The sequence below is a fragment of the Capsicum annuum genome, chromosome 4 (assembly GCF_002878395.1).
Source record: "Capsicum annuum cultivar UCD-10X-F1 chromosome 4, UCD10Xv1.1, whole genome shotgun sequence".
In the NCBI taxonomy this organism is placed as follows: Eukaryota; Viridiplantae; Streptophyta; class Magnoliopsida; order Solanales; family Solanaceae; genus Capsicum; species Capsicum annuum.
In genome coordinates this window covers 12,657,412-12,668,420 of record NC_061114.1, presented here as the reverse complement: position 1 = coordinate 12,668,420, position 11,009 = coordinate 12,657,412, and the positions used below count along the sequence as shown (strand labels likewise).

Genomic DNA, 11,009 nt, shown 5'->3' with positions numbered 1-11,009 from the left:
CTTAAAGTAATGAATTAGATGATGACGAAGACGATGAAACTTCTCTCATGGCCATTGGAGATTCATACATGGAAGAAGATGATGGAAACTCTGAGGTAAGTATTCTTGAACTCAAAGAGAACTTCCATTTATTTTCTAAAAAGAAACTTGTTTTCAAGGTCAATATTTTGGAATTCAAGGTCAAACTTGAATTCCCAATCCAGCCCTTTTGTTTTCATTTATTCTCTTTGAGTTCATCAACTCAGTGGAAAAAAAGGGCTGGATTGGGTTTTTTCAAGAGCTCTAATGTTACTAAGGATTTCTTCTATATATATGGTATTCATGGGCATCCAACCACTAAATGTCCAGTTGCAGCAAAAAGAAAATCAAGAAGAACAATCATAGAAAAAGAATTTGGTTCTATGTTAGCACAAGCTAACAAAACGGTGAAAACTGGTCAGAGAAATATGACACATAACTTGCTTCCTCTATGGGCAAGAAGGAACCTCATATATCCTTTTTCTAATAAGAAAGAACCCAAGCTTGTTTGGGTTTCTAACGTTAACCCTTGATTTATTTTGCAGGTGAGAGTGAAATGAGGCAAGAAAAATTATTACATGGATAGAGCTTGATCAAGACAGAAGACTGGGAGAAAATAAAGTTTCTTTCACTCACCACATTTAAAGGGGCAATAGATCTTTTGGAGATGGTTAAAAAAAAGTGAAAGGGAAATTGATGAACATATTGTACTACCTGATTCAACTGTTGTACCGACTGAGGGCATATTGACTGGGGGAACAACAAATCACGGAATTGATGCATCAATAACAATAACACAAGATGCTGATAATTTTTTTGGTAGTTCATAAGAATTGGTGTTGACAAAAGAATCTTAAGATATCTCATGGTAATCAATGGCTTGAGACTATGGTATCCAAAGGAAAGTAATTTCACTGTTTATGGCTATAAAAATTTTGACAATGTGGGTTACTTAATTGACTGGAGATGCACTAAAGACACTAAATAAAGAGCATTTTGAAAGGAATAGGTTAGACTTGGGGATGATTAAAATTGCATGAACTCCCCTGAATGATTGACTAGAATAACCATTTTTCTTCTTAATCTTATTAGCTAAAATGTTATTCGATTAAGTCTTGCACATTTAGTTGTGTGTCTCAATTCTCTAATTTTGGCTCTTCTAACTAATTTTGTATTAGATTATGGAGAAAAATGGGTACAAGAAAACAAGTGTGATCACAAAGTTTTTCTTATCAGGTATGTTCTACACTAACATAAGCATAGGTTGTCTAAGTTGAAACAGTTGAGCACACCTGTTTAAATCCTCACACTTCATCCTCTTCTCATCTAATAAAGCTGATGAATCAGTTGACCAACATTCTATGATTCTCTCCAAATGATTGTGCACAAATTTGTTTAATCCGACTCTAGAAGTATCTTCTTCTCTGTCAACCAAAATATCAGTTTGTACCATGGATTTTCCAAGCTTGATCATTAATCACACGTAGCATATGTTCTAAAGAATGAAAAGGGACATGCTCTCCCTTTTAGTTCCTAATTGGCTTAGATCTTTTAGGATTTCTCAATCCTAGTTTAGGTTTGACTTTTCAAACAACAATGAATGTTTTTGAACAAATGAATCATGCTTCTCTACCTGGTTCAATAAGGAGGGCTAACACTCCTTGCAAAAAAAATGATAAGAAAAATAAATGATTTAGCTGAAATTAATTCTAAACTTGAAGTTGCATATGACAATCATGAAGTGGAATAAGTGGTCCTTCAGTCTTGGATCATGAATTTGAAGCTTGACCTTGATTAAGAGAGGGATGAAACACTACAAGAAAAATCTTTATTTATGACCAACATATTGGGACAAGATGATAATCCCATCTCTAAAAGTATAGGTTTTGAGACAAACTTTTTTTTTTGGTCCTTATTTATGTATTTATTGTGAAGGTTACTAAATATGGTCCCAAAAAAATTTAGTGGTCCCAAATAATATATAATTGAAGGCATGAGCGCGAATTTTTTGTTTTTTGTTCTTTTACCAAAAATTAAAGCGCCAATTCCATTTCTTTATCAAAAGTTAAAGCGCCAATTGTGTATTTGCTGAAAGTGAAAAATTAAAAAAAATATCTTAAAATTAAACTATCGCTAATTGAACCCTAATCACACCCACACTTCCAATTTCCACTCTCGATTTGCTCTCCGTGAACTCAACGAGAGATAATTTTTCTTGCAGCTCTACCCTAAATCGAAGAATTTCAAGGTATGCCTCCACTTCCAATCAATCGATGTTGTTTTTTTTCATTCTTTGGCTGCTCGATTTTTGTATTAATATCAAAATTTTTCTTGTTTTTCAATTCCCACTGGTCAGCTCTGCCTAATCTCAATGAGAAATAGTTTTTCTTGTAGCTCTAACCTAAATCGACAAATTCCAGGTACACCTCACTTTCCAATCAATTAAGTTGTTGTTTTTCATTTATAGGCTGTTGAATTGCGATATTAATTTCAAATTTTTTCTTGTTTTCCAAACGATTGAGTTGTTGTTTTGATTATCTTTGTTACTTATGTTAGTGATATAAGAATTTCCGATCTTTAGAATCTATCTATCTGGTTGCGAATTTTGGAAATTTGGTGAAATTTCTGTAGATAGTACTGGCCTATGCTAGCTTTTTGGTGCAACATGGCCTTAGGAAATGATGTCGATTCCATGTTAGATATGATCAGGGCTTTGCACAGTTTGTAATTTAACACTCTCTTAGTGCTGTTATATCATTTTTAAAATATCATTATTTATAAAAGCAATTAGATACACAACTTTCATTTATGTTTGACTCATTTCTTTCTATTGATACACATTTGATGTGAGAATTGTTATATCTCGTGCCTGGCAAGGCTGAATCATTGATATTAATAAAGTCCGGTTCATGTACACTTGTAGCTTATTATGTTGATTGAGCAGTACTTTCTGACTATGTATTGAAATTGTTGGTAATGTGACTTATGGAACAAGATTAATTGCCCTGACAATTGTTTATTTTGATGTTGCTGAAAAATGAAGGGGCTTATTATTCCGGAGAGTTGGAACTGTTGCTATAACCTTATTAAGACAATTTATTTGTGTGCAGTAGAACTGAATTTTGGATCAGAAAAGAGAGCTGAGAATTTTTTTTAAGATCTTTGGGAGATAAAAAATATTACATGCCGCAATAAGCTTCCAAGATTTTAGATTCTCTATCTCTTGTCCTTGTCATCTTGAGCCGGGGGTCTATCGGAAACAGCTTCTCTACCTCTTTAGAGATAGTGGTATGGACTTCGTACACTTTACCCTCTCCGTTCCATTCAGCCCAACCCGCTGGATCAATGAGACTACCTAGGTACGATTACATCACTACAGTTCATGAATATTCTTTCCTTGGCCTACCAATGTACGTTTTGAATTCATTTTCAACTGGTTCAACGTTTGGACTTGCTATTATGTCACAGAATTGAATTGAACTCCCCGTGGCCTGATTTGGGTCCGTCCTACCTTGTGCAGTCACCATGTTTTTCTGATTTTTATTCGCTTTTCTATCGACAAGCTTGCATTTATGGAACACAGCAGCTGCATTTAAAAATATAAAATCGACAGTACCTGTCACATAGGAGTCCCGATAGAACTGCCTTAGAGAATGCGCATAAAGGGTGTCTTCATAAGCATCAATACGGCAACGATTTATGATAGACATATCAGCTACAACTCAAAGAGCCATAGCTTGGTGTTTTTCTGATCCTGCTGTGTTCAGTATACATATGTCCAGTAGTATAAATCCTTGGCCAATTGCAGCAAGAGTGGCAGAGCGGAAGGTTGTTGATCCATCCATAACATTGAGACTCAGTTAATTTGCTGGAATAATAAATACATGCCATCACCAACAATAATCAGGTTCATTTTCTTCATATTAACCTCAACATTCTCTTCATAAATCCCCTTCTTGACATAGATCAAATACCGCGTTTTGCTCTTATCTGGTTCAGCCGCGACTGCTTCACCAACTTTTTGATAATCCCCAGTACCCTCCTGTGCAACCACTGCATTTGCTTTAATGGCCTTACCCTTCACTCTCCATCAGCTTCCTATCTCGCAAACTGATCCAAGACGACATTCTCCCATAAAGCCACATAAAAACTTCCGCATTCTTCGCCCTACTTTGCCAGATTTGTAACGTGATTAGTGAGCACATTACTTAGCCAGATTTATGCGTTGGCAGTATCGCTACTTCATCTATTACCAAGTTGCAATATGTCAGAACATACACGGCCTGATCTTGCCTTTGTACAAAAATAATACAGGGAAAAGAGAAAACAACCAGTAGGTGCTCTGATCTGTTCAAATAAATCATCTTATGTTGTCGCTGAATTAGTTAGAAGACAAAGTTATGTTCAGCTGAATTAGTTAGAAGACGAAGTAACTTTTATGTTATCGCTGAAGTGTATTTTTCTGTAAAGATAAGACCAAACCACTAGGCACTCCAATCTGTTCAAATAAATCATTGTTTTACTTGTAACTTGTACTGTGGACAGAGAACTGGTTAATACACCTTTAATCTTGGGAGTGTTGAGGAATGTTCAATTTCCAAACCTCATCTTTGCAAGGTGAGTATGAGGAATGTTCAATTTCCAAACCTCATTTCTACTTATTGACCACTTAACTGACACCTATAACAGTATACAAAGAAGCAAATACAAAATAATTGTCTGATAAACAAAATTTAAGCGCCTATCTGGAAAGGCCAGCATCATTATTAGCTTTTCATCTATGAGATGTCTATCCAAACATGAAATTATTATGAATGTTGGTCATCCCAGACATCCAAATGAAAAAGCAGTATAAAATTAAGAAAGCAAATAAAGGAAGATAAACTTCCAGTCCATACTTCTCGTCTTTCGATCCAATTTTTATTTAAATAATTTTTTTTATCATCAAACATCACTTTGTCAGTCTATTCTTGTCTTTCAGTCCGATTTGTATATTTGTCACGGTTATTTAGTGTTTTGGCTGGTTGAGCTGGAGTTTGGCCTTTAGATGTTGGTTTATTTTTTATGTTGTCTTTGCTGTTTTAGTGTTCAATTTCACTATTTGCTGCAACCACTTCTTGTTCTTTTTCTTTTTAAATGGGATTTATCTAAGTTACGGGTAGCTGGTTCTGGGATTTCACTGGGATGTTGTTATTGTTGTTGTAGTAGCGACTTTATCTGAGTCCAACACAAAAGAAATGTAAAAGAACTGATGAGGTGAAGTATCTCATAAATTACTTACTACTAAAAACTTCTATTCTTTTAGCATTAAAAATTTAACTTATAATACTTTTTGTATAGATTTTGGGAAGCACAGAGACTACGTTGACTGTATTCTTTAGTTGAATGGGTAAAAAGTTTTCTTACTATTTTTTTAACTTTTGGCTCTTTTTGCAGGTTCACTATGAAGACTGGAAATGATGATGGATAAACTATTAAGAGTACTATGAGATATACTTTCTGCGCACCTGGTGCAATTGGAAAGGGACGGGGACAAGGGCTTAGATCTTTGATAACAAATGGAAAAACTCTAACTAAGTGTTCATTAAGTTCGGTTTATCAACCTAATGATGTAGTTAAGCAATACATCCAAGAATTTGAAACAAGAAAGGTTTTTTAATTTTTTAGAGTTTTAAATTGCATAAATAACTTGAATTAAACACCATAGCTTATTTTTGGTCACAAAAATAGCTGGTTATTCTAACTTTTTTTGGTCGTCCTTTCTTGTGCTACAAAATATAATTCTCAAGTATTAGTAATATGATTTTCTTTCTCCTAGTGCTATAGGAAAGGGACCAGCAGAAGGAGTTACAAACTCTACCATGTGTTCTTTTACAAGTAATGGGAATGACAATGCGTAAGAAGTTCGTGGTTCGGGAGAACGAGTTTATGCCAGTTAATACTTTATTACCTCTGTCTACTAATGAGGTTAAGCCATATTTAAAAGAAGTTGTAACAAGTAAGTTTTTCAAATCAAATTTCTATTGAGGGCTTTCTGTCTCTGAAAGGTGTGGTAGATGCTGTAGAGTTCCTGCCACATTCTGTGAAGGTTGTGGTTGATACTTATTGGAGTAGTCTACTTCTTGTCATTTTTGTTTGACTAGTTGTGACAGTTTTGTTACCTTTGGCTGCATCGTGAACCTGAAAGGTGGCTCATCTGTGGTAGTTATGCTACTTCACTGTGTTTTCTGTTTACACTGGTTGGGAAAACAGCCGGACCTATAAATTACCTGAAACTACTACTACCAGTTAACTTACCTGATATCACTACTAATGTTTACTTACCCCAGCTGGTACCTTTTATTTTGCCCATTTCAATGTAAGTGGAAAATCATATTCTGCCTAGACATCCTAGCTTCCCATTAATAGATCATAGCTGGATATGTAAATCACTCCAGGGTGCACAATGCATGTATTTTCACCCCTCAACCTAGAGGTCTTGCCCAAAAGTTAAATTTCCTTTATAGACCACGAGTATGGAGAACCTGATAGACTAATACCAAACTTTACTGAAACCTGTACCAACCACACTAATGACTTCAAATGAAGGGTAGAAAAGATCCTTTTTAGGAGTGAAACAATATGGTCCGTTTAGAGTTGCCATATTAAACTCAAAATGTTAAGCTCATACAACTATATATTTGTTTGGAAGGTTCTATTGGGAAAGAGAGAGGAAAAGGACTTACAAGCTCTTCTATGTTATCTGGTCAAGTATTGGGAACAAAGATGCATAAGAACTCCGTGGTTTGTGAGAACGAGTATATACAATTTGATACTCCATTTTATCCATCAACTAATCAAGTTAAGCAACGAACCAAAGAGGCTGAAGCAAGTAAGTTTTTTTAAAGTCTGTTAAATTTCTTATTGCATTTATAATTTAAGTATTAGTAATATTATTTGCTTTCTCTGGAAGCTATTGGGAAGGGACCAGAAGGAGGAGACGTAAGAATGGGAATGATACGTAAGAACTCCATGGTTCTTGAGAAAGAGTATATGCAAGTTGATACTACATTTTCTCCATCAACTAATCAAGTAAAGCAACGAACCAAAGAGGCGGAAACAAGTAATTTTTTTTTCAAGTCTGTTGTGATTCCGAAGGTTTCCAAAACCTCCAAAATTCTAATTTTAGCTCAAATTTATATGGCTGTTTTTGGCTCCCAACGGTCAAATAGCCGTTGGTCCCAACGTCTATAATGGCCCAACGGCTATTTTTTAATTAAATTCAATTTTTAAAAAAAATCCTATAAATATTTTTTAATTATATTTTTTAAAAAACAACCAAACATCATACAAATGTTTTCTTCTTGTTAAGGGGTTCTATGAATAATATGGGATCTAATACCTAAATATTTGTGCTTCTTGTTAGGGGTTTTTAAGAATAGTGTGGGATCTAATCAAGGAATGCAATCAATGGATAATAATCCTATGATTCATGGGAAAGAGAACATGCAAACTAATATTTCATTGCCTCCGTCTCCTGAAAAAATTATGAAACCCTCCCAAAATGTTGAAATAGATATAGTATTTAGACTTTATGTATTATTAAATTTATAGAATTGAATTTTATTATAATAGTTCTAAACAAATTATGCAGCTGTAGGATATCATCTAGTCTTAAAAAGGTAAAAAAAGTTTGAGGGAGCAACAAGTGCAAGGAAGTTGCATCACTTGAAGTCGGTCAGAAGCTGAAAGTAACCTTTTACAATAATAGAACGGTTGGAAAAAATAGCAATCAATTTTTAAGACACTTGGGAAATATAATTCGTGACAGTACCATGTGTCCATTACCTGTATCATCCTGGAGTGATATTAAGAAACAAAATTTGGATCACATGTGGGCAGTTATTGAGGTAACAACTGTAGGTTATTTGGACCTTTTTTTGGTTCGTTCTATCTAATGTTGTGTATTGACTATTGTAGGACAAATTTGAGAGTAATAATATGAATGATCATTGTGATCATATCTTTGGATGGATGAATGAGTTGTGGAACAAATTAAGAAGAAGGACTGGAAGTGGTTAGTTTAAGGAACATTTTTGTTCTGAAAGTTTTTAGGTATTCCATTTCATAGCAATATATTACTTTCTTTATAATTGTGTGTGGATTGGTTTCTTTTTTCTAAAAAAAATCAATGGTTCTATTTATGTTGCTCTATATTACCTGCTAGTTCTTCCCTATAAACTTTATTTGTTGATGCAATATCAGAATTTGTATTTGAGTAGAAGCTAAACCTATTATTTAAGAACAGTACAGGCGAGAAGCAAAAGGAATACAGCAAACCGAGCTAATTTGACAATGCTTCATCATATTGGTAGCAAACCTATTCGAGAGATAATGTATCAGCAGGTAGTATCAAAAATTATTTTAATAAGAAAATACTTATGAGGTATTACTTGACAGGTTCTCTTTGATGTAAAGGGAGCGAAAGAAGGCAATCCTCTAGAAAGTCAACAAGCTTGTTGAACCTGAAGCAATTGAAAAACATGTGCATTTGGTAGATTAAATTTGTAAATTACTAAAAATTAATATGGGTTATGATTGAAAATGTCCTTTTATCTATCATGTAGGCTCAGATCGAAGAAATTGTGAAAGCAGAGCCATCTCTACCTACCATAGAGATTGTAGAAAAATGTTGGGGACCTCAAAATCGTAGTCATGTAGGTTGCTTTGACAGTGGAGTAAAGGTGAAAGATATTAAAGGCGACACTTCTTCAAAGACTGAATTACTGTTCGCTCTATGTTCAACTCGAGATGACAATAAATCCTTGATTGAGGAAATCAAATCATTGAATAATCGTTTGTCAACCTTAGAAGATGAGATGTAAAAAATAAGAAAAATGCAAGAATTTTTTGCTTCTCAACAATCTCATATCCCTCATACAACCTTTCCCGTTTCAACTTAATGACACTGGCTTATTTTGCTTCCCTAGTAAGTAGTTATTTTACTTGGTTATTATTTAACTACATTTTGTCAAGATTATACATTTTGGGATTTTTGTGTTTTTTTCCAAGATGGGGTTTTGTTAGTTTTGCTTATTTTCTGCATTTTTGGCTTGTGTTAGATGGGGTTTTGTTAGTTTTGATGATTATGGTGTGGATGGGGTAGTGTTAATTTTGTTGATTATGGAGTGGGTGAATTTGAATATCATTTGTATAAACTCTATGTTAGTAGTTGGTCTTTTGAGTGAGGTGATTCTTATAGCTATTGTTCCTTTGAAGTGCTAGTTCTGCAAGCAAAGTTATATCATGAGTATAGGTATTTTGATTTGTTGAAGGTTCTGGTTAATCAATCTTGAAGCAGGATCCTTGTGGTCCGGCTATTCCCTAGGTCCCGGGTACGGGAGCTTTGGTGCACCGGGCTACCCCTTTATTCTTGAAGTAGGATAACTCACATTCATTGGTTAATATTTGCTTATGTGTAGAGTATGGGAGTATACACTACTGAACATTTTGAGGAGATTGAAAAAATGGGTGTTTTTCAAGAGACTTTTCTTGATTGGGAACATGAATCCTACCCATTGATCGAAGATGCCACCGTTCTTATATTGTTTGCCCTCTAGTTTCCAACTATCAGATTTTTTATTGATATATTTGTTTTTGAGATAATTTCAGCTCTAAATTCTGTTCACTTTTTGGCATCTATTATTCAATTGGTTCTAAGTGATGGAGTTTTGTTAGTTTTGCTAGCTATGTCATTGTTGTTGTTGTATTCTTTTGGTTGTTTTCTAGATGGGGTTAAGTTATTTTTGTTGATCCTGGTGTGGATGAATCTAAATGATCTCTATGTAAGTCCTTGACCTTTTAAGTGGGGTAATGTTTTAAGCTATTCCTTTGAACTGCTAGTTCAAAATCCCTATCCCGGGATAGTGTACATAAGAAATTAAATCAGATGATATTCAGGAGGATAAGTATTTGGATTGTTTGAAGGTTCGGAAAGTACACTATCGGTCAATTAATCTTGAAGTAGGAGAAGAACTCGCATTGCTGGGTCACTATTTGTTTATGTGTAAAGAAGGGAACATATTTTGGTTTCTGTTGATACAAAGTTGATGAGATGCTTCTTGTGATATTATCAGATTCTCGAAGAGTCTAAACTCAGTACATTTTTAGCATGTGTAATTTTTTGTTACACTATTTAGATAGAGGGGAAAACTGTAGCTTTGCTAAAATGATTCAGCTTCCCTTTTACTTTGAAAAATTTTATTTTCCTATCTATAGTAATAAAGTTGTTCGCACATACATTTTTCACATAAAAAGTACCATACTCGGAAAAGTTTTAGCTAAAGGGATGTTAAGATATTAATGCGGTTAAGAATAAAGTATTAGAGGACATTTTCGCTAAATTCATGTCATGCAACTCTATCATGTTATGTTATTGTGTCAGAGTCTTTGTCATGGTTGTCTAACTTAAGGATTGACTTTTCAAAACTTTGTTCTGACAGATTTTTGAAGATTGAAGTTACAAGAGAAGATGTAAGTTTAGATGATGCACAAGCTTATTATTATTTTGCTAAGAGCATTATGTAAAGCTTGACATCATATTCTAGCTCGGGATGTTAATTTGTTAAGTTTTTTTGTTTAAAAAATATTGAAACTATTGACACTATTCTAGCTCGGGATATTAATGGGTTAAGTTTTTATTGTTTAGCAAATATTGAAATTATATTTATTATACTTTGTCATTCTCATTCTCAGAAATTGACTCTTGTTTTTCCTCTCTTTAATACATTACTATGTTGGCTCAAGTCTTTGTCTGATTGTTTTGGTGATAGCCCTAGTGGCCATGAATAGCAGAACTAATCACTTTGCCTAGTATATGATTACGTTGAAATGGTTTTTCGATGATGCCAAAAGGGGAAGATAAGAGGGTTGTCTAATGTTTATAACTCATTGACTAACTGATTTCATTCTAGTGCTTTATACTTTAGTTCCTAGAGGTGAATATGGTTGAA

The 11,009-nt window shown here is 34.1% G+C and overlaps 1 protein-coding gene and 1 pseudogene across 10 annotated transcripts; one reads left to right on the top strand and one right to left on the bottom strand.

Annotated features, from left to right (window-relative positions):
• Window positions 1–2,018: 2,018 nt before the first annotated feature.
• LOC107868259 lies at window positions 2,019–10,737 on the top strand. 10 transcript variants are annotated; one of them, XM_047410749.1, is made up of 9 exons: window positions 2,027–2,266; window positions 2,375–2,438; window positions 5,455–5,668; window positions 5,845–6,016; window positions 6,710–6,889; window positions 6,971–7,120; window positions 8,306–8,403; window positions 8,476–8,542; window positions 8,625–8,747. In XM_047410749.1, the coding sequence occupies exons 3-8, from the start codon at window positions 5,504–5,506 to the stop codon at window positions 8,518–8,520; spliced, it is 810 nt and encodes a 269-aa protein (XP_047266705.1). In that variant the 5' UTR covers window positions 2,027–2,266; window positions 2,375–2,438; window positions 5,455–5,503; the 3' UTR covers window positions 8,521–8,542; window positions 8,625–8,747. The 10 variants fall into 10 exon arrangements, 4 of the variants coding, with proteins under 4 accessions (XP_047266705.1, XP_047266704.1, XP_047266706.1 ...); XR_007054417.1 differs by lacking the exon at window positions 8,476–8,542 and adding an exon at window positions 10,500–10,737 and having other exon boundaries at window positions 2,028–2,266; window positions 8,625–8,986; XR_007054422.1 differs by having other exon boundaries at window positions 2,028–2,266; window positions 8,306–8,368; window positions 8,458–8,542.
• LOC107868258 lies at window positions 3,198–4,223 on the bottom strand (annotated as a pseudogene).
• Window positions 10,738–11,009: the final 272 nt, after the last annotated feature.